Here is a 24,323-nt window from a genome sequence, read left to right as displayed (position 1 = left end):
CTGACATCCTGCATCTCAACATGGCGCTCCAACTGCAGTATGTCAGACAGAAAAGGCCTGCAGAGGATAGCTAGAGGAGCTGAGAGGGTCATCGGAGATTCTCTCACCTCTGTCCAAGAACTTTTCCAGAGCAGTTGCAGGAGCAGTGCACTGAACATTGCTAGGGACTCCTCACACCTTCTCCATAAACTGTTTGAACTGCTACTATCAGGCAAATGTTTCCGAAGCGTTAAAGGAAGAACCTCCAGAATGATCAACAGCTTCATGCCACAAGCTGTGCTGAACTGCTGATCCGAGATATGTAAACATTTCTTTATTTAAATTGCTTTAAGTTACTGGATCCTGAAGAAACGCTCTCTCATCTTGCCTGTACTACTGCGTATGTACAGCAAAATGACAATAAATGTAATCTGATTTGATTTGAAAAGACTTTCACACAGACTATAAAATCCCTTTAACTCACTTTGTTGTACTTTCTGTGTTCATAAATAAACTGAGCAATGTCCCACCTGCTGCAGTGTCTAACTAATTGCATGTCACTAATACCCAATTAACAATAAAGGATAAAATTTCAATTAAGCACATAGGAAACACAAAGAAATAAAGCAATTCCAGATTCATTTTCTCTGCAAATGTATATCTGTTCTAAAAAAAAAAGATTATCAGTCCTCATGATGACTAATAATTTGTATTTGTATAAGCTCTGAGAAAAAAACACACATTGAGTGATTCCATTTTCAGACATAAGGGCCAATCCAATTTTCATATATATTGTCCCATCAATTTACATTAATTCAATTCAAATAATAACCTGCAGAAAAGATTGCTTGCCCGAGTAAATTCAGCTTTTGAATTTCTCTTCACTTGTCCAATAGATACTCTGACACCTGCATACAGTCACATGCTGGTTGGATCAGAGTCAAGGGAAAAGGCACAGTATTTGTTTAGGTACACCTTAAAACACCTTTCACTTCACTTCTCCATTTCAGCAAATCAGGAAGATTTTTCTGACACGCAGCTGTAGTGCTTTAAAAAAAAAACACCCAGATTTTTGCAGTGGCCTTCACCTTACAGGAGGGATTAACAAATGGCTTTACAGCTAATTAAGACCTCTCAAGTCAAATGTCGTCCTTTGCACGATTCTGTTGCCGTTTGTGCTCCTCACAGGGTCGCTGCATCAGTGACATACAGCTTGTAAGTCACATGAAGTGCGTCCCTGAAGTCTCCTTGAGAGCTACGTGGTCATGCTGTGATCAATCAGCGCTCCAGTTAATTTCCCCTCAGCTCACACGGACACGCTGTGAGACAGCAGCACGTCGGTTTCTGGTTCTTATTGCTGGAAATTCCAGATTTCTCTGCACGGCCTGCTTGATTCCTGCATAAGCCGTTTCCAATGCAACATGAAATGCGCTGCGCCGAACGGATTTACACCTTCAGAAGTGGTTGTCACCTCGAGTTTCACAAATTTCACATCAGTATGTTCTGTTTCCAGCATGTTAACGTCTCGTATTTCTCTGGCAGAGGGAGCCTCGTGTTTTCAAATATTGATACATATTCAGAGCCACGGGCTGAGCAAATGAGATGTTGGTATTCCCTTTAGTGTATGTCTTGACACACACAGGAATCCATCGAATAAAATGCAAAGGGAGGAAATAATCAATATGCTGATTTATGGTAATGTCAGTGCAGCATTGGAGGAGATGTCAGTCACTGCTGCTTGCTATGCAAATAGGACAGAAATATTTCACAATGTATACTCCCACCACAGCGCTTTTGTATGTGCGCAAGTGTAATTGTGTGTAAGTAGCTTTACATTTTTTCAATTTAAAGTGAAGTTAAAGGCAGAGCTTGCTGTACTTCCTATAAGTTAAGACTTAAGCACCCAATTTTTCTGAGGTGCCTGGATGTGAAGAAAGACATTGAAATGCTATTCAGCTTTGAAAATGTTAGTAGTGAGCAACTGCATTTGTAATAAATCAACCAAAACAATGATTTGGAACAGCAGATACCACACATGTTCCAAAAACCTCCAAAGGTCTGATCATAACCATGAGTCTGTATAAATGCATTTTAGGAGTATCAGAATCTGAGAGATGAATCCAGGGTTCAGATAACTTCCTGTCGTATGTAAAGTTGTGCTCAACTAATGTATTTGGTATTGTATGGTGTTACTTTCAAGTTACACTCTGAAAATATGTGATCTATCTTTATCATCCTAATCCAGCAGAGTGAAAAGGCAGCAATGTCTGGTTGGTATTTTGTAATAAAAGTTTGCAGGATCACCTACAGCGAAAATCCTCTTCTGTTGCTTTCAGTTCAGTTCAATTCAGTTTTATTTGTATAGCGCAGTTTACAACACGTTATTACATAGCACCTAACAAAGTAAGGTATAGGCCTTACGAATTACTTAAGAATCTGTTTTTCACAGAGAAATGTTTCAGAGGTCTCGTCTGTTGATTAAAAGCTGCCTGTTGAGTCTTGCCGTCGCTGTGAAGCTGCCAAGCAGGACTTCAGGAAGTCACTGTTCCAGCCAAGAAACAGTCTGGCTCATAACCTGTTGTAAAACTACAACTTGTCATTTTTGGACTTCTGTTTCTGCTCAGACTACACAAACAGCATAGGACATGGCCATTCATAAGAGGTACTGGTAATTGGAAGATTAGTCGTTGCTTCATTATTTTCTGCCTTTACACGAAGCAAACAAGCTCCTGACTGGAGCACCGAATGTACGAGTAGTGTTACTCTTTGCAGCTCACTTGGCATGGTGTTGTTGGGGCAACTGCTTCTTAGTTCATCTTTTTTTGATCATTTTGTCAAATCTGCTTGTGTGAGTGTCATCCACAGCAATAATTAACACTGATATACATACAGGACTGCCAATTTAAAAGATGTAACCAGAAGTTTACATACACTATATAAAAAGACGCATAACCTTTTTTTCTCACTGTTTGACATCAAATCAGACTAAACTTTTCCTGTTTTAGGTCAGCTGGGATTACCTAATTTCTATTTCTATCTATTTTTTATTACTGTGCCTTCAAGCTATTTGGGAAACCCCAGATGATGATGTCATGGCTTTGGAAGCTTTTGATTGGTGAATGACAACATTTGAGTTAATTGGAGGCACCTGTGGATGTATTTTAAGGCACACCTCAAACACACTGCTTCCTTTTGTGACAACATGGGAAATCTAAGAAATCAGCCAAGATGTCAGTAAGAGAATTGTGGACCTCTGCAAGTCTGGTTCATCCTTGGGTACAATTTCAAGATACTTGACGGGTCCACGTTCATCTGTTCAAACAATTATATGCAAGTATAACCACCATGGGAACGTCCAGCCATCATACTGCTCAGGAAGGAGACGGGTTCTGTGTCCAAGAGATGAAGTGTTTTGGTGCGAAATGTGCTTATCAACCCCAGAACAAAAGCTAAAGACCTTGTGAAGATGCTGCTAAAGCTGGAAAGAGAGTGCCATTATCCACAGTTAAACAAGGCCTGTACCGACATGGGCTGAAAGGCGACTCAGAGAGGAAGAAGACATTACCCCAAAGGAAACGTAAAAAAGACAGTTTGCAAATGCACACAGGGACAAAGACCGCAATTTCTGCAGACATGTCCTGTGGTCTGATGGAACTAAAAATAAACTGTTTGGCCTTAATGACCATCGTTACATTTGGAGGAAAAATGGGGAAGCTTGCAGTCCTGAGAACACCATCCCAACTATGAAGCACGGGGGTGGCAGCATCATGTTGTGGGGGGGTTTGCTGCCGGAGGGACTGGTGCACTTCACAAAATAGATAGATGGCATCATGAGGACAGAAGATTATGTGGAAATATTGAAGCAACATCTCAAGACATCAACCAGGAAGTTAAAGCTTGGACACAAATGGGTCTTCCAAATGGACAATGACCCCAAACATACCACCAGACTAGTTACAGAGTGGCTTCAGGACAACAAAGTCAATGTTTTGGGGTGGCCATCACAAAGCCCTGATCTCAATCCTGTAGAAAATTTGTGGGCAGAGCTGGAAAGGCGTGTGGAGCAAATCAGCTTACAAACATGACTCAGTTCCACCAGTTCTGTCAGGAGGAATGGGCCAGAATTCAATTAAACTATTATGAGAAGCTTGTGGAAGGAAACCCAAAATGCTTGACCCAAGTCATACAGTTAAAAGACAATGCTACCAAATACTAAGGAAATATATGTAAACTTTGACTTTGACTTAGCAAATAGAAATAATTTTGGTAATCCCTTTTCATACATTGGATGTAAACATCTGGTTTCAACTGTAGTTGGCTCTTACACGTGAGAATAAAAATCAGTAATTACATTTCTCGTGCACTATAGAAGTGTCATATCAACAACATAGCAAAAAAAAAGCCCTTGAAAGTATAAAGAGAGACACTACAGCATAAAAATCACTGACATCCTGATTGAAATCTTATTCATGTGTGCAACAGCGTGTGCTCACCTTCAGCCAACGCCTCCCTGACCTTGTCAGCGTCAGCAGACAGGTAGAGGTTGGTGTGCCAGGCCTTCAAGTAGCCGATAGGACTGCTTCCTCCCGTCATACAAAACCTCTCAATAAACAAGTCTGGGAACAAGAGGAACAAATAGCAACAAGGTTATTAATTACAGTCCATCATTCGGTGTTAAATGTCAGCATTCACCACCTTAGAGATCCATTACAGTGTTGTTGCATGTATGTATTTGTATGCTAACATGCCGGGAAATACAGTCAATATCCTGTGTCTTCACAGTGACACATATAATCCATACTTAAGCTGTCGGTGAGCTCAGGAGAAGTGATATCAGGAGCCACGGAAGGTGAAGTGGAGGGGAGCTGTTGGTTAGGACAGGGTGAGAGGATAAACTTACAAATCGGTGGAGAGGGTCCAAAGAGGGGGATAACTAGAAGAGCCAGATGACGAGACCGTGGGAGGGCCGAGGTTGTGCAGACGAGAGGAGAAAGGTATTAAGACTGGTGGGAAAGTGTCCGTTTGCATTTTGGCCGGCGCTGCCTCTTAATTCAGCGCCCGGTCCAAAGAGCAGCGGAGAGTCGGTATGCGGAGAACGAGAGGGAACTGATATTAGGTAATTAGATCCATGATTGCAGAGCCGTGGATCATATCTGTCTCCTCAGGTAAAATGAGGTGATGTTTATCAGGGGGCCGACAGAACAGAGGATGGAGGGCACGGGAACGAAGTAATAGACTAATGTTGGTGTGGAGAAGGAAGAGTCTGAACAGAGTGGAAGGTTATAATAGAATGAAAAGGTGTGTGGCACCCAGGATAGATGGAGATGTAGTAAAGGAGAAGGTTAGTGAGGGTGGGAGATTTATGAAAAGAGACATGGGAGGGTTATGACATTTATTTAAAGCTGCACCACTCAGGGCAAGAAACTCATCTTAGGCTTCATCCACATTAAAGAGGCACTGATGCTGTTTAGTATTAGGCTTTTGAAACATTTGCACACCCGTAAACCTGCAAAAATGGATGCAACAGAGGTATCCTAATTTTGAGTTCCAAAGTGCTGAATCCTACATTTCCCATAATGCCTCCTAATAATAATAATAAATGCTGGTGACATCCCGATGACATCACAGTTTATTTACGCAGCCTTAGCAAAGCTCCCTCCAGACCTGTGGAGGATATTATATCACCGTTCTCACAGGCTGAACTGCACACACTGTGACTAATAAGCTGACCCTTTTTTTCCTCTAAAGTCAGTGAAACGGCCCCATAAGTCAGCAGGAAAACTGAAAATGTGGCTTATTCAGTGTTTACTCCCTTCCACCTTAGTCAGCATTTTTTCACACCAGAAAAATTACACTGAAAGAGAAAAAAATGCTAATGTGAAGCAAACAATGTGCACACATAAACACTGCCCGACTAAATAAATTCGGCGTTAACTGCATATAATGAATCAGATTTGAGCGAACCGTTTGTGACGTGTGCATCCATACAAATGTCTGGTTTATCAGTTCTTTCCAGATGGACATTACGCAGCAGTGAGAATTAGCGGGTGTCCTTTTCTCACTTTAAGAAAACACACACACACAGCAAGATGCAGATTGGTGTCAGTTTTGCACAGCTCACCATTACAATATGCTTTTTTGCCTTCATTAGGGTGGTAATAGGTATCTTTCTCTCAGCAGATCTATTAACCCCGGGGGGATATTTTTTCCTATTAGTGCTGACTTGGAAAAGTTGCTATAAATATATCAAATATATTCTGTTCACAGTATCATCACCACACAGCTGCCAGTTCATTTAGAGAGAGCTGTTTTAGATTCTATCATTTTTACTGGCCTACTTTGGATGATAGATTATAGTAGGTTTTTTTTAGGACAGTTCTGTCACTATGACACCGGCTTCAGTGTCCTGATGCAGATTTCTGTCCAGTATCATCTTTTGTTTTGACCTGACGGTGTAACATCCCCCCACTGTAAGCTATAAGTCCATATATAAGCTATATTATCCTGTCACAATGTTCACAGTGAAGACAGGAATAGCAGACATACACCAGGCAGGCAGGTAAAGTTGAGGGCTTTATTATGCTCAACATAGGTAGACTAGCAGGACAAAAACAGCAAGAAACCGGTACTGCCTGGTATGAAGAAATGGTGTATGATCTTAGAAAACAGGACACCCTCCCCCTAATGTTCATCATGTTTCATCATACATCTTTAAGATAGCAGCTGGAAACTATTTGCGATGTAAAGATACGGCAAATAAATTAGAACAAGGACCAGTTTTTCTGTAAATCTTGGTGCATGTGGGTCCCCCCCTTTGAAACTATCGGCCCAGAGTGACCTCCAATGCTCTGCTGGAAAAGTGAAAGTGCAGCTGGTGCTCTATAAATCCAAAGACTTCCCAAACAAAGTATTACAGTTATATTATTTACCTAATTTAAGTGCACTTCTTTCATTTTAGCTCAATGTGAGTTTCTACTGCTGTCCTGAGGTGCTACCCTGCTTCTCATTCTCCACTTGTGTCTGTTCTATGCCAGTCTTTGTGTGTCTGTTGTGTCTATTTCCACGTGGAGGTTTGGAAACAGACACACACAGCGCAAACAAGAGACAGGGAAGTGAAGATAATTTTACTTGACAGCACATGCAACATCAGACACAGGTCTTTATCTGTAGTCCCGTCATATCACAATAATGTAAAAGACAAACCAGTATGGCAGTGGCAAGTGCACACGTCCTTGAGAACAGGTGTTATTCATCTTTCAATACCTATTGTACAAAACAAGTTGGAGATTGGTGAATCTGAGTTGGAATATTTTTATGAGCAAACCCACAGTGGCCGACGGTTGCAAATGTCGTGCACATACACAAACGAGCAGCACATACATGAATGCATTGCATAAAAAGAAACAAAAAGAAAATGCTGCAAACACGGAAATGCGCTGCAAAAAGAAAACGCTGCATATCCAGTCACACGACGGAAGTGCCACAGGCCTCTCGGGTCAGTTTTGAGTCTTTAGCTTTTCAGTCACTGTGATTATCCTGGTGCTGAAGAGGTGTTTTACCACCGTCTCCATGTGTTCTCTCTGTTATTTATGTTTATCCATGGAGACCAGCGAATACACACCTTTCCATTAGCTTTTCCCTCGACTGATGTTACTTGTCTCGCTCACTGTTGTCTGCCTCTCAGGTGACTAGCTCACTACTGCCCCTAGAGGCCTGTTGCACTTCCGTTGTGTGACTGGATATGCAGCGTTTTCGTTTTGCAGTTGTTTTCATTTATGCAGTGCGTCTGTATATGCAACACATTCATGTGCAGCTTGTTTGTGTACATGCACGTCATTGGCCCCCGTCAGCCACACACAAAAAAAAGGGATCTAAATTCAAAAACATCCCTTTAATCATTTCTCGTATTAATCTTGCCACCCAAGGGCAGGTTTTGTTTTGCCGTTTTAAAGACACAATCAAAAAACAAAGACAGAGGAGATACAACGTGACTCATGAATGAGCTTGAGGCAAAATGAGATAGAAACTAAAGGAAACAAAGAGGCAGTGTTGATCTCTCAAACAACCGACTGTCCTCTGTGGACTTCCTAAATGGTTTACTTAGCTTTGTAGTCAGGCCCTGGTGAGTTTGACCTCCCTCAACTACACTGTACCATCCCTCGTAGACACGAACCTCTCAAACATCCCCCGCTGTTACGATGGGTGCCGGAGCGTGGGAGTCGCTTGAGGGAAAATGTCCTCACCCTTGATGTCTTTGTATCTGTTTTTTTTTTTTTTTGCTGTCCTGCCTGCAAAAATGTTTTCATATCATCTGACTGTGTATGATTTATTTGTTTGTTCAGAAGATCTACAACTCGGTAATGTAACAAAGCAGGAAATCAGCAGGACTGCAAAAACACTGCAGCAAAGAAGGAGCAGCATCACGCTGCAGTTTAACATATTGCGCTTATAGAACTTTGATATACAAGCCGGTACAGTAACACACATCAATGCATATATGAGACTCCAGTTCAGATTTCCATAGAGGACGATAAAGTCGTCACATGAACTCTCATTAACTACACACAGAGCACATTACGCAGCCCGTCATTCAGCCTGGCCCTTGGGTCCTATGATGTATAGATGATAAGTAGATGCATGAAATTGCTGGCAGGCACCTACAGTACGCCTGTCATTCAGAGCCGTGTGCAAACGGTAACAGTCTCGTGTCACCTAAATGCAAAGGAGGAAAAGTTATTCATCATCCTGCCTTTGCTTAAAACGGGTAGACTGTGGAGAGATAAATGAGTATTTGAATGGTTCTCAGTAGTTCAAGCTAAAAGAGCAATTAAATGTTTCCATCTCAATCATCTTCTATAGCTGTGCTGCAGGAGTAACGTTCGACAAACGCTTATCTCTGTGATCAGAGAACCGCTTTCCGTTAGCTCTGTAGGAAAAGCCAGAGGTCAGGGGACTGTTTGAATGCACAGGGCCGCTCATGCAGAGGGCCACCGACGAGATCTAACATGAAAGCATCTGCGAGGCCATGTGTTGCTTTGGTGGCTCCACTCAGACCTGTTTTTCTTTCAGGCCTCTTTGGTTTAGTCTCGCGTCCCAAGAGGCGTGTTCTTGAACTCACGCCGACCTGAAGCTCTAAGGATCTGAAAACATTTAGAGAGTTGAACAGGAAGTGGTCTGTGAGGAAGATTTCATCAGAGGGTCGGAGATTTTCCCTGGGAAGGATCCTGTCAGTCAGCTGTTCATACACTTTGTTGTTTGTCTCTCAGCTGAGCCTGCGTCAGCTTCTACTTCCTGACCAGTTTGGATTATTTCATTACATCCGTGTCTGCGTCCTGTCATCTTACAGTGCTGATTTTTTTTTTTTTTTTCTTGGAGTTGCATAAGGAGACAAAAATCACAAAAAATAGATGCAACAATATTCACTAAAAACTAATTACCGCACACCTACCATGATTTTCTAAATTCATTTTAGGTGTTGGGCTTAAACATTAGTAGAGATTGTTGGCTGTATTAATAATGTAAACAGTCTTCAGGAAAGCAGTGAAGAGTGCTTCACTGTTTCCTTGGCAGTCCCTCTTGCTAACAGCCTTTAGCACACAAAGGGTTCACAGCAGTCCAACCGAAGCTACCCACAGTGCAGGTTTTATTGTAGTTCAATTGGTATTGAATTAAACCCTCTTGACTGCACAACCTAACACTAAACCAGAATATTTTAAGTGTTCCTGCTGCAGTTGGAGTTGAGTTGTCATACAGGCAAACCTTGGAGGAGGATGTATTTTCTCACCACAAAGACATCATGACTTGAAGAACAGAATCTGCAGACTGTTCTCTGCACCTACAAGTGGGAGGTTTCTTTTTGGTCCAACCTGTATACTCTCTTTGGAGACCACTGAGTGCAGGACTTCATATTCTTTTCTTCGCTGCCATTGTGGTGAGTAGGGGGTTTTCAGTGAAGATGGTTTTGCTGGATGTGTGTAACCGAAAAGCAACACGTTGCTTATGTCACCTTCATAATCAATACTCTTGACTAGTATCACAAACTTTTTGGAAGAAAGACAAGCAGTCATGTTGAAGTTTTTTTCAGTTTTTTCCTTAGCAGCTACTACTTGTAGCCTTGTCTCCTAGAAATCACTTTCCTACTCACTTAAATTGCAGCAGAAAATATGTTTTTAGGACACATAACTATAACTGCATTACGTTTTGTATCAACGTATTGCTCATGAATTTGGCAAGTTAAAATATGTTGATCAGGAGGATATCAGTAATGTTGCTACCATTTTTTTTTCCTACCAAATATACACTTTTGCTTTGGAAATAATACCCTTTTATGCCTTAATCTAGACAGAGAATGTGGAGAGAGATAGGAAATATAGGTTAAGATAGTAGAGCCAGTGTTATACGAGCTGTGTCCGAAATCACCCACTCACTCCCTACTCACTATATAGTGATCACTATATAGGGAGCACCTCAGCAAAGCATCATTTCGGACACTACTCGAGCTTTTAATTACGTCGCTCGGTAGCCGCGATTTGTGCTGCAACAGCGTCGTACAAACACATCAAATTAACAGTTTATTGCGTAGCTAAGAAATCAAATTAAATCAAGTTTTTTGTCATTTTGCTGTACATACCAGATGAGAGAGCGTTTCTTCAGGATCCAGTAGCTAAAAGCAATTTTAAAAAAGTGGTGTTGTATGTCCAAATCACAACTGAGCGCCGCAATTTTAGCGACGTTCACTGTCCGGGTGAAATAAAATTTAACAAAACAAAGGGGAATTTTTCCGCGCTCTCGTTCATCTCCGTTTCCATTTCCTTCCGCACAATGCATGATGGTCCATATTGCTCGGCTAGATACCATCGGCTGTACACTACTTTTTACGGTGCATTGTGGGATATTTTAAGTGCACTATATAGTGGATGAAATTTACCGCTGAGAAGTCGAACAACACTACAAAATGACGTGCACCCTATATAGTGCACTATGCAGGGCATAGGGAGTGATTTCGGACACAGCCGCGGTCCACTGTGCAATGGTGCATGTGTGGAATATGTAGATGCCAACCCACTGTGCATGTATTGAACAGATTTCAAGCAAGTTAGGAAGTAGAATAACAACATGCAGCAAATGGAAACTGGGGTGCTTATTGATGCCCATGTGTAATACACCCTAATTACTTGGCAGTCAGGTCGTCCCATGACTATATATTTTTTTAATGGTGATATTTAGTCACTCATTACATTAAGCAAAGTTTAATACAGAAAAAATCTCCTGTGACTTGAGACACAACATCTTTTTCACATGTAAATCAAAACATGATCTGTCCCGGGTCAATCCTAACCCCAGTAGCTGGTATGACAGTTTTGCGCTTTTTCCGCCCGTCTTCCACCTAAAGACTGTATAAAAGATGGACGTAGCTACCGTGACGTCACCGGTTGGTTTCTGCACTGAGAAAATGAAGCCAGGGTTTTACTACTTCCTGGTTGACATCTTGGATTTTTGGAGCCAGTGACGCAAAAATCGTCGGAGGGGGGCGGAGCCATAGGAGCAGCGATTGGTCAGACGGATTGAGAGGCGGGCCCTCTCTGCCCGCCCACATTTACCGCCTTCTGCTCGTTTCATCTGTATGGTCGCTGCCGACTGTCAATCAAGCCAGCCACGCCCCTTGCCCCGCAAAAATTTTGACGATTTTTTAAAAATTCAGTATTGATTTATTTTCAGATTGGCCACCTGATCTCTGGACTTGACCATGAAAACAAATTTTAAAAAAATCCTGAGCTGGAGGAATGCAGTATTTTGTGATCTGTGATCACTTCTTTTCCAATTCAAGTCTATGGGAGCCAGAGCTTTTTGGAGCCAGCAGCTGGCAGACGTAGGTTTTTGACACTTCCGGGTTGGCTTCATTTTTCAGGGCCGGTTGCTACGTCCATCTTTTATACAGTCTATGCTTCCACCCCAACCAGCTCCTGACAAAGCAGCTCATAAATGCCTCTAAATGTCTGACTCCACCCAGTGGTTACACTGCAGCTGACGAGACAATTTAGTTGTATCCAGACATAATTTCAAGGAAACAGGGTTCATCATGTGCGTGTGTTTGAAATCCCTTGACACGCAACTCTCAATGCTTCAGATGTCGTAACTCATTCTGCTGAGCTGCTTTCTCTCATGACCACTCGAGGTCAGCAAAGTGCAAAGCAGTTTAATAAATGTGTCAAAATATTCTGTCATCAGCACCACCTGTCCCTAAAGAACTGCATGTTATTTGAAGATGCTCGTTTCTAACCTGTTGGCGGCCCCAAGTGAAATGATTCACAAACATATTAAAAAAAAAACGGCTGACAGCTACTTTAAAGGCACAATATCAGATCTCGGCATTTTAGATAATTTTCTCCCCTACTTGTAAAACAAATTAGCTCTTTTAAAACTCCAGTGTTTGAATAAATGACTTGGGGAGTATGTTCAGTCTGGCTACATGGAGAGTGAGATAATGAGCTTGTCAAAGTGATGTGCAGGAGTGTGTGTGTGTGTGACTGCTTGAAATGTCATATATTATTAACCTATCAATGTGCTATTACCCCGTGACAGGAAGCTATTTAAACACAGTTTTCTTTTTTGCTGCGTTGTATCTTTCAATAGTGCCACAGAGGGTCGCCCAAGTCGTAAATTTTCCAAACTGTCCATGCTGTGGCAAGTGAGACTTACTGTGATGGTTGATGGTGTTGATGAGCCGGATTCCTACATGCGCATGGTTGTACGTGACCAAAACGATGTCGAACAGTTCTTCACTTTGTGGGTACAGCTCCCGCAGACGAGCATTGACCGCCTCCAGAGCCTGTCAGGGTAAAGGAAGAGTCAGCTCGGGACAGTAGAAAAAAAAAATAATGCAGATGTTTGTGTGACTTTAACCTTGACGAAGGGGAAAGCAGGTCCAGGGGCGAAGGGTTCATTCTCGTGTTCGATTTGGTATCTCAGATATTCCTCCACACCCTTCTGCTCGAACACCTTCTGCTCCACCTCGGTCCGAAACAAGACGCGAGAAGAAACGGCAACGGTCACGGCATTCTCTGGCTTCGGCTGCGGAAAAAACAGACAAAAGGAGGAGATGGAAATGATGAAGAAGAACAGAAGAAGGGAGGATGAGCAAGCAGTGATGTTCTCAATGGAATGATGACGGGAAAACACACAGAGGAGAGGTTTGGGGTGTCTGAACCTGAAAGTTGAGCCTTCTAACAAAACCCTGCTTTGAATGTTTACATTTTACAAGTGTGGGGAGCTCTTGTATCATTGCCAAAACCTTATTTGGATGCAGTTTCGGATGCTTCACATCACAATGCATGCAAGTACGTGTTCACATGCGTGTCTTTGTAGTGAGGGTGGGAATCGGTCCATTGAAACATTTGCATTTGTGTGTCCAGGTCATAATGGCTTTATGTCTGTAAATAGGCCACATGTGCTGACAGGCGCACTGAGCCATTGTTCCTGCATTTAGCCTTGTTCCATCACAACACTGCTGCCTGCTGATATGTCACCTACTTACCTGTTCACACACACCACCTCCTCAGGATTAATCCTGACCCACATCTCATCAGATTAAAAGTTAGATTTCATCAAACATGATCCAATTTTAACAACTCCTCTCGTCAGTGAAGCTTTTCACACAAAGTCATGCATTTATATTTCACAAACAAAGTGGGAATCCTCGTTTGTCATTCATTTCTATGCATTATGTTTATATTTACATCTAAACTCTCTGCATTAGATTTAAACAGATACTAAACACTGCACGAGCGTTAACTCGGTTCACCGTCTTGCAGGCTTTTCCAACATATTGTACAGCAGTGTGTATACAAACACAGACATTCAGGCATTTGAAGGTGCCATTTGCGTCACACACGCCTCAGGACTCGCTTTATTTTGTCACCAGAGACGGAGAGTGTGTGTGTGAGGTGTGAAGGTTGCTGTTTGTCAGAACAAAACAAAATGAACCCAAAGGACCTTCAAAGTGAAGTGAAGGTGAAAATCATAATGTTGATGTTGTTTTTGTGTGAAAGACGAGAATCACAAATGTGTTGAAATGATATGAGTGGGACATTATCAGTAGAGGGAATCCATGCTTATGTTAGCAAGCTGCAGGCATACCTTAAATGAGCAGAAGTTAACTTTTCCAGCATGCAACCTTCAATTTTACAAAGGATAATTTAAGCTTAATTCACACCAGGGTTCTTCTGAGTGTTCAGTGTTATTAACAGATGTTTTAAAACATTATCTGCCTTTAAAAAAGGAGGGAAACATTTTGCATGCTTTACCAGTCTGTGAAAGCTTTCACTACTTGTGGAGTCAAAGTCTTTGCATCACATCTGCTCTATTGTGTCACTCGCTGCAGTAAGTCTGTGAAATTTGTCTTTCAGCAATTCATTCACTTGTGTTTCTGGAAAAAATAATGTGCCAAGAAGTGCCAGCATTCTTTCTGACAGCCAGCAGGGGGCGACACATTTGTGGCCCAAAAAAAGTCAGATTGTATAGAAGTTTGCAAGAAAATTGCCCTACTTCTCACTTGATCTGTTACTTCAGCAAACATTTTCCTCTTGAGTTTATAGTCTCAGTCTTACACTTCAAGCCTCTTTTAATACTACATGGTGTTAATTTTGCAACATGTGGTCCCATTTAGAGGAAAACAGTTGATGAAGCAGGGTATGTTGTAGGACTGGGCTACTGTGTCTCAGTGCATAGTGTCCTCTGGTTCTCCAGTCACACAGAGCGTACACTTGGAAGACTGAGATATTCACTGAATTTGACAAAAAAAAAAGTGTATTGAATTACAACCACATACGCCACCTTTGTCTATGTCATTGTATCTTGCTTTAATCTCTGTTCCAAAAAACTCACCAGTGCTCTTTTTCAGTCTCTTAGTTTTAGTCTGCTGGCTAAAAACATCTACTCTACCTCACAACATGTAGACTTTACCACAATTCTATAGCAACCCGTCAACTCGTTCGTGGACTCTTGTTGATCAATGATGTTTATGCCAAGATTGTGCCATATCAGAGTTACAGTAACTGTCACTTCCCCACTTTTGAACAGAGTTCATATCAACATGCAAATCCTCTTTATGACTGGGACAGGCATATTTTTAAAAAAAACAAAAAAAAACAAGTATGGAAGTGCCAGCAAGCAAACATGTTCAAAGGAAGAGCGGTGTATTGAATGAGCACTGTAACTGAACTCTCAGACAGCAGCAAAACTAACTTAACATTGGTGCACGTCGTTCAAACTACACTCCTGTACATAAGCATGCTTTTCTGTGCAGAAAAATACTGTTTGCCAAAGTTCGAGTCTTTCTGTTTTATCGTTTCATGTTGGAATACGCTGCAATAAAAGAGAAGCAGCAGCACCAGAGGACTGGTAGCTGCCATTTTAAGTTGTTGAGTTGTCAGCTTGGGAGGTTGTAAACACACGAGTCTTTCCGATCACAACCTTTCCTCTGACCTGATGTGAATGCCTGATAAGTCCACAAATGACTGCAGCTTATGGAAATGGTGTTTGATAAAGGCCACCCCAAACGTAAATGTTTAACGAATGACAATATTAGATCACCTGTTTTTCAAACAGCTACAGTCCTTATCTTGATATATAGACAGGTAACAAAGGAAAAGTTGAATGGAAAAACATAAAGTGTAGCATAACAGAAGCACAAGATCCCCTCACTGAAGGGGTCAAACATTAAGGACTGTGTGATTCTCTTGGTGTACGCCACAAGTGCACTGGTCCACTCATTTGTCTACATGACTCTTGTCCACATCTCTGGGCAACAATGGTGATCGTTGTTGCACCGCTAAACTCCCCATTTTGTAATGAGGAGTTTATGCACTGCAACACCGCTGTAATAACTAACTATCTGTCTAACTAACTTGTCGATGGACTGACAGTCTGATCACATCCTGCAGTGACATTCTCGGTCACCTGAGGAAGAATTGCTCCTCTTGTTTTCTTTACATTTTGCACAAAGGCACGAGCATCACTGTCAACAGGTGCATGCTGCCGTTACCATAGATCTAAATGCACTTTAGTCACAAGCCCGTTGTGCAGTCTTTTTGACTAAAGCTCCTGCCATCTGTGCCACAACACTGAGCCCCTTTCGGTTACTGTCATGCAGTGTAACTGGGGTTGCTCAGCATTTTTATTTATACCACAGAGCGTGGCTGGAATTTAATTGTGTGAAATCATCTGCATTTGTTGTGATTTGATTCTGTTGATTTGTGATCCACCTGTAAGAGATGAGCCACATCATATACTGCTGAGAAAATATTTAAAAAATGAAAGATTTGTTTGCGGGCTGCAGGGTGATGCAGTTGGTAGTACTGTTGACTCGCAGCAAGAAGGTTGCTGGTTCGCGTCCTGGTGGGGTCACCGGAATCTTTCTGCGTGGAGTTTGCATGTTCTCCCCGTGCAGCGTGGGTTCTCTCCGAGTTCTCCGGCTTCCTCCCACAAAACATGTTGAAGTTAATTGGTGATTCTAAATTGTCCGTAGGTGTGAATGTGAGTGTGCTTGGTTGTCTGTCTCTAAGTGTAGCCCTGTGATAGACTGGTGACCTGTCCAGGTGAACCTGCCTTCACCCTGAGTCAGCTGGGATAGACTCCAGCCCCCCGCGACCCTAGTGAGGATTAAGCGGTGTATAGACAATGGATGGATGGAAGATTTGTTTGCACCATGAGGACAGATTTTAGTGCCTATAGAAGAGCAAATAGTTGGTGAACTATCACGATACAGCCCTAACCAAAGCATACAGTGAGTGTAAAGAGCCACGCCCGCCTCGTGATTAAAACGCAGTGAGTTGGATTTACAGCTCAGTCCAGTCAGTGACATCCAGGACAATGTGAATCAACATGACAGCACACATGACGATGCATCAGGTCAGGCTGCTGGTTAGTAGAGTGCGTGTGACCGTGATCATGCAGGCATCAGCAGCCAGCACAGAGGAGGTTAAAACAGGGTGGAGGGGCAGCACTGATGGCCGGTCAGTAGCCATGGACACCACTTTTGACCTCACACGATGATGGGGTATACTTACGAAGAACACGCCTCCCTCCACCTTCCGGGCTCGTCTCCCTGTCACCTTAGCAGAATGACAGTTTGTTTATATTCAGCAGAAAGAATTTTCCACATCTTTAAATCTCTCTTATTGACTTTAGTGTCCTGGTAAGACTTTTTTTTTTTTTTTTTTGCAATGTCCGATACATAAATCATATTTTTTTTAAAGCAATGAATCAATTTATATATAAGGCATGTCTGCAGACAGGTGAACCTATGTTTAAAGAGCTCTGTTTGCAGGGGAGAGCACAGTGCTTAGAGACAGCTTTGCAGATGTAGAAGACCTGCTGCAGCTTATCCGTTAGAGTCAGTTTACTCTATGAATAACATGTCACACAGCCTGGGAGTTATCCCAGAGCGAGAGTTTAGTCCTTTGCTGTGATTCGATACCGGTAGTGTTAACTGCCTGCCCTCTCTCGGGGGGCCTTCAACCCGCTGGGAATGCATCGACCACAAGGCTCCTTTTGCACAGGAACCCACAGCAACTGTAATCACCTCAAACCCATTGATTTGTATGAAGGCAGCCATAAATAATTAAACTCGATGAAAGCAAACATTCACGTGTGTCTCTCTCTGAAGTCTCCGTCAGCACTCCCCTCCATACATTAATCCTGTCAGAGCTTTGCCACGTCAGCAGGACTAGTATCTGTGCATAACCCTGATCCATGACTCATCTTGTTATTTACATATCAAGAGGCTGTGAGACATCCCTTGTATCCATGGGGGGAATGAAAAGGCGAGAGATGGAAGGGATTTCCAGACACCAGGCCGAGACACACCGGAGGGGGAAGCAGTGGGAAAAAAAAAATAAAGAGAGGTGAGAGTGTGAGCAGAAAGTGACGGGGCGGGTGGAGCGGTGAGCAGCAGCGGGGTGGCAGATATTTATAGATAAACTAAAGGCCAGCGATGATGCAGTCTGTTTGTGTCTTGGCAGATCTGGTAACACCGGAGTGTGACTGAACACTGCCAGTGACGGCGCTGTTAATGTAGCGGCTGAGCTGAAATCAGGTCAGTGTTGTCCCTTTAATTAAAAATTACATACGAGCCAGCGAGTCACAGGAATCCCGGAAATAATGTGTGATTACACATTTGGTGTGTACAGTGGTTTTTGTCAGTGTTGCCGTATGTGTCTGAATGAGAGGAATTCCATCTAGTTTTGGTTCATGTTGATAGAATATGGCTTTCTGGCAGTAACGCCACAAGAACTTCTGTTTTCTCTGAGTTTAGCCACATCTTTTCAGGGAATTACCTTCCCTGGAGTAGATTGTTTTTTTTTCTCCCGTGAAAACATCCCTGAAAGATGTTCTCCACAGGTAGCACCAACATGGCCTCCCACCTTATGGAAGACACCGAAAACACTGAGACAGTTTAAATCTATAGATGAACTGGGGAAAGTGAAGCAAAAATTGATTTAGTTTACTTTTTTTTCAAACTGTCTTTCTGTTCATTGCACAGTAGTAGTTGATTTAAAAAAAATCCTGGTATGACTTTTGAAATCATCCTTTATTTACTTTTAGACTAAAGCACTGGCAAAGTAAAGCTTATCAAAGAGTAAAGCTAATATCCTTAGAAAGAAGGAAATAAATAGCACAGAAAACAGCTTTTCCAACTCCCTGGCTTATTAAGCTGCAAATAGCTCGCTAATTAATACCTAATTTAGAAGATAACTTAAAGAAACATTTATGTGGTATTGCAGCAAAGAGCTTTTTATTCTTAGTGTATGTTTTTATTACATTTTATTCTGGTTGGCTGTTGAATGCTACAAACTTGATCCAAACAACAAACAACATGTGGCTACATTAGCTAACGATGTGCTAGTTAGCCTTTGAAATGGTTTGGTGGTATTTTGGTTGTTAACACTCCCCTCTTGTGGTATTTACAGTCGTCGGTGGAAATTATTTGAAAGCCTCATAAGATGACATTTGCGAAGAAATGGCAGAAGCCATGAAAAACTAGTACATTGTAATTTGAGTCACTTTCCATTAAACTTTTGCTCTTCCTAGATTATGTTATGTGGTCGTTAGCTTGCTAAGTGGTTTTAGATGCTACTAACATCACAACATGATGACGTCCAATGTTTCCACCAAAAGTGTTTTGTTCGGATGCAGCCCAATATGCTAGTTAGCAGGATATGCTAATGTTGAGTTTTATTCCTGTGTTCCAACTTTCTACTTCTATATTTATTCATTTAAAATTTAATGTTTTTTTGTTTTTTTTTAAATTTACAAGACTCAGGCTGACAAAAAAACTCAACTCAATCACGGAATTAAGTCAATTGTCCCTTCTTGGTCCTCCTCCACCGATTAAATGCAGATGAAAAGTGGTTTGAATTTATCATGAATGCTACTTAATTCCTCTGACCTTCCCATTTAATGTTAATTAAAATGATATAACGAATTAACGCGGCACTTGTCTTTTATGAATAAACCCTGTGTTGTTGAATAAAAAAGTCCCATTACTGAAAAACTGCTTCTTTTCTATCTTTTATGTTCAATCTTTTGGGTGGCCTGTTATTCCTTAATGGGGCCGTCATCCATGGAAACATATCACCAGATAAAAATGCATCATAAAGCGAATTTCATGATGTTTGATTACTGTAGAACTAAAAGCTTTTAGTGAGTCTATTCTGTCAAAATGAAAAATGTGCTAAACTGTGAATTGTGTTCAAAATAGTCATACTAAGAGATTTATGATGAGCAAATGCCATAAAAAATAACACAAAATGATATCTTAATAGCCCTGTCTGCACTCTGCTCAGTTGTTACTGTCAAAATCTAATTTCACAGATATTAATTTGAAGAAAAGCCCTATAATCTGTCAATGTTGAATAATCACGTGCAGTTTACCGTCAGTCTGTCGTGTCCACGTGATGTGATACGTATCTGCCGTGCATTAGACAGTAATGTAATGCAGTTATATGTGGATTGACTGTTAAGCCCTGTTATTGGGATATGGTAATGGATGTTTACCGTCTGAAATACACCACCGCCACTAATCCTCAAGCAGCAGATTACTCAGCTTTTAGCCACTTTAGTCTGTGTTCCTCACCAGCAATTTTGTTCGCTCGTTAGTGTTTTTTTCTGTCTTTACATTCCTCCACGTTTGTTTCTTTGGGCTTATTAACGGCTTTCATGTGTTAAATTGCAGTAACTCCCTCGCAGAGTCAGCAGCGTGTTCCCTGATTCCCTGGAAATGCGACAGCGTGTCCTCTTCAGTATGTTGATGTCCTGCAATGCTATAAACAGAACTAAACCTTTGCCAGCGAGTGTGACTGGTTCTCTTTTAATTGTCAGCTCGGATTCACGTTAACCTTTTGCAAACGGGAATCTTGTTTCTAATAAGTTTTTCAGCTCTGGAGGAAGAACTGTGGACCTACTGTATGAGTCACAACAAATTAAAGTTTGTAGGACAGTTGCATTAGTCACAATAAACATCTGTTGATCTTCTGTTGATCTCCTGTGAGTTTTGACTACGCCGTACTTTGCATGAAGAATAAAAACATGATTCTTATTTGGACCAAATCTAACATCACTGAGCCCTCAGACTTGACAAAGACAAGTCACAAAAAGTAATCTAGTCAGGTTAGCTTCTTAGCCTAGCATGCTCATGTATAAATGTCCTGTTATGTAATAGGAGTCTGACCCTAAAGACGACACACTCAAGAACACACTTGGCCACATGCTGTGTCTGACCTTGCCTGACCCCCAGTCCCCCTGTTTATGAGCTACACTTTAAGCTGCACGTGGGCGACGTAAACATCTGACTCAAAGTAATAAGCCGGGAGGAACAGCAACAGGGCAGAGCAGATGAGAGAACAGGGCACAGGGATGGTTGGTAGACATTCACTAACACAAAGGCCTTTGCGCCCCATGATGACGGTCAGACACAGATGTACAAGCAGCTCCGACACTTACTGATTTTGGCTTGGAAGTCAGGACCAGGTGGTCTTGGTCAAGCTCTTCCTTCTCCTCCCATGATCCTCTGCTGTCCCCGTTGGACGAAGGGGCGACTTTGAGCTCCTCCACCTGTCCGCTCATCACCTGCACAGGATCCAGACTCATCTTCACCATAGAGGATCCCTCAGCTTCCGAAGCGAGCCAGGCTACTCTACCTTAAGTTGCTGTACTTTTCTTAGGTGAAAAAAAAGTAAAACCGAGCAAACAAGAAATCCGTAGCATTTATCGAGATTCTCCTGTCACATACATTGGTTTGCTACTGTGCTTGTTTTTTTTTTTTTACTCAGGTTGACCTGAAAGCAAGTGTGAAGAGCGAAAGTGTTCTGCCTCTTTGTCACTTGTCTTTATCCCCCTGTTTTTTTTCCCTGCTCAAGAGGATTATTCCTCTCTGCATCCAGGATATGGACTCACTCCTTCACAACCATTATCCTACAAACAGTTCCTGCTCTGCTACAGTATGCATGCATACACACATACTGTCAAACATACAATCTGTCCTTTGTGAGTGTGCAGCAGTCCATCTGCTGCTACCTCTCAGTCTCCCTCTATCCCCTCTCAGTGCCCTCCACTCCCTCCCTGTCCCATTCAATCACTCTCTCAGCTCCCCGGCTCCGTTCGTTCCCCTCTCGCTGACCAATCACAGGCCTGCTTCCTTATTCAGTCCGGCCCCGCCTCTTCCTCCCCTCCACCCTCACCCTACTGTCCCCTTGTTGGCGGGGCAGTTTGCCCAAGAGGCTCATGGGAAGTTCAGGCACTCACTAAGTACACAGCAAAAAATAGCCATCATGATGAGCCATTTAATCTAGAGGCAAATTAAAAAGGGTTTTTTTTTTTTTTTTAACAAGTGAGACCAAGTGAGGGGATAATGCTTGTTGGCAAATGAGCTGAAAAACTGGATAAATCATCAGGAAATGGTTGAATTCTCGTCTCATATTGGTAGAATTTAGCTTTGATTTTTGATGAAATGTTTCCTGCAGTACACATCCTCAACATTTCTTCTTATTTTTAACTGGAACATGTTGGTTTACATAAGTTAAAACCCTCCTAAAAGTTAAAAAATTATAATAAAATAGCAGGAAAGTTATACATAAATAGGTTTCAACTTAAAAGAAGACTGCTGACTGTGTGTGAGAGGGAGTGAGGGAGCGGTTTATCAGGGGATGGGGATGGATTAGCCTAAAGGTAGCAGATAATGGATGTAACCTTCATTAAAAATCAAGGTTGTACAGCGAGTTAAACACAGGTCCATTAGTGTCCTTACCCTGGCGTCCTGACTGCACCAGTGTCGGGTTTACAGCAGCTGAATGCCCGTGTGGCTCACGGTCATGTTAATGCCGCGATAACTTTAACAATTCATTCATATTTTAATTAAAGGGGGGGGAAAAAAAGTATTCATGTTTCACAGCTCCATGGAGCCGGAGCATAACGCCTGAGGAGATCTGTAATAGATGGTGAGACTGCAGGAACAGTGGGTCTTCTTGCATGGCTGTACCTCTGATCTGCTCAATTGGAAGCACGTTAAAAATATAGTAATATAACAATAATAAACTTGTGCCTTCCAATAAAAATAAAAATAAAACAAAGCACACAGAGTAAGACAAAATAACAATAAAATAAAGAACACAAATAGATCATTTAAGAGGGAACATGTTTGTTTTATGCACCAGCTTGGTGGATAAAAGCAGCAACAAGAGGCTATAAAAACATAACACTTAAAGCCTGAATAAAATCAGGGAAAAGCTCTCCAATAAAAATGTGTTTTAAGAAGTGACTTAAGAAGAGAGCAGAGATTCAGCCGACCTGATGTCCTCGGGCAGGTCACTCCAGAGCCTCTGAAGACATGTTGTTGAATATTATTTTAAGCACAGACTTGTTGTGGATGAAACAGTGATGATTAATGATTTTAAGACAAGCCGTCAACCTTGTTACGGACAATAAAAAGAAACTTCACAGGCATTGATTTAGTAGTAGTAGATTCAAAAACATTTTTCAGCAACATTTTTGTATCAGGAACCAGTAGTGATCCAAAGAGATCACCTATACAAGCAGCCAAAATGAGTTTCTTGCATTGGGTGGCGGGGCTCAGCCTCACAGACAGTAAGCCTTGACATCAGAAATGCTCCTTCATGTTGAAAGCAGTTATCTGAGGAGGTTTCTGATGAGGACGTCTACTGAGCGCCTTCCTTTGGCGATCCAGAGCTCGCTGTAGAGCAGGGGTGTAAAACTCTGGTCCTCGAAGGCCGCAATCCTGCATGTTTTAGATGTTTCCCTCTTCCAACACACCTGATTCAAATGATCAGCTCATCATCAAGCTCTGCAGAAGCCTGATAACGATCCTGATCATTTGAATCAGGTGTGTTGGAATTTCTGGGCCAATAATAATCGGTTTGGATGGAATTTTCAGGTGAAGTTCTGTGATCTCACTGAGGCTACAGAGCTTTCTTTAGTTCTCTGCTCAATTATTTCTCTCAGAAAAAACTCACATAAATGCATACTTTAGATGCATCCTTACAGCTTTCAAGTGTTTCCTACAGTCCAAACATTTCATTTGGGTTAATTAGCCATAATTAGTATTATTTAGTTCTACTATTGTTTGTACTGGCTTTAAATGCCCAAACTGATTTAGTAGTGCAGTTCTACAAAGCCTCAGAAAACATCCTTTAATAAGCAAGGTTCTAAATCCTGAATACTAGTTTGTACAGTGTGCATCACTCTTCAGAGACACTGGGTCTTACATTTTGCATAATGCAACTGGGTGGTATGTTTTTGTCAGATTTACCGTCTAGTATTTTTGACACTCTGTTCCTCTGTTTTTTAACTCAGGCATTATATTATAAATTTCTCTAGATTCATCGCAAAAATGGTGGAACACAAGTTTGATGTTGTGATCTGACAATTACATGCAGGTCATTTTTCTAGATATATAGGCTATTAAAATCTAATTGAGTTTATAACTGAGGAATCTTTGTTTCATCTAATAACTGTTAATACGACCAAAAGGACAAGAAGTACATGGATAAATGCATCAGTAGTATTTGTGTTGACAGCAGTGATGGTAGCACTAGCTGTAGTAGTTAGCAGTAGAGTTTCTTCCTTTTTTCTGACATTACTCTCTACTTGTGGACTTTCACAGTGTGAGGGGAGGTTGCTGAGCAGCCTCATTCATCAGACCGCTCACTGGTCAGTGTGACTCTGACTCAGTGGGAGAAAATGGATTGTTTTGCAGTCGAATGCCGACATCTGTTGAGATTTTTGCATCTATTGTTTGATTCTGCTTTTGCATGGTCACAGAAGTTCTGCGA

The 24,323-nt window shown here is 41.7% G+C and overlaps 1 protein-coding gene across 1 annotated transcript; it reads right to left on the bottom strand.

Moving 5' to 3' along the window:
• Positions 1-2,599: 2,599 nt before the first annotated feature.
• Positions 2,600-21,573, bottom strand: LOC103358786 (cytosolic 5'-nucleotidase 1A-like). Its single transcript, XM_008283892.1, has 6 exons — positions 20,980-21,573; positions 17,046-17,090; positions 12,883-13,050; positions 12,679-12,808; positions 4,473-4,595; positions 2,600-2,604 (listed from the first exon to the last, which is right to left on the bottom strand). The coding sequence occupies exons 1-6, from the start codon at positions 21,133-21,135 to the stop codon at positions 2,600-2,602; spliced, it is 627 nt and encodes a 208-aa protein (XP_008282114.1). The 5' UTR covers positions 21,136-21,573.
• Positions 21,574-24,323: the final 2,750 nt, after the last annotated feature.

Source organism: Stegastes partitus, unplaced genomic scaffold, assembly GCF_000690725.1.
Source record: "Stegastes partitus isolate 25-593 unplaced genomic scaffold, Stegastes_partitus-1.0.2 Scaffold331, whole genome shotgun sequence".
Classification (NCBI taxonomy): domain Eukaryota; kingdom Metazoa; phylum Chordata; class Actinopteri; family Pomacentridae; genus Stegastes; species Stegastes partitus.
This window is presented reverse-complemented; position numbering and strand designations above follow the sequence as displayed.

What these genes read in the sequence shown, in the direction of transcription:
- LOC103358786 (XM_008283892.1), bottom strand. Translation starts at nt 21,135, where the DNA reads ATGGTGAAGATGAGTCTGGATCCTGTGCAGGTGATGAGCGGACAGGTG. An exon ending in TGACTTCCAAGCCAAAATCA is followed by an intron (nt 17,091 to 20,979) that starts GTAAGTGTCGGA and finishes CATTCTGCTAAG; the next exon opens with GTGACAGGGAGACGAGCCCG. An exon ending in CTGCTTTCCCCTTCGTCAAG is followed by an intron (nt 12,809 to 12,882) that starts GTTAAAGTCACA and finishes TTACCCTGACAG; the next exon opens with GCTCTGGAGGCGGTCAATGC.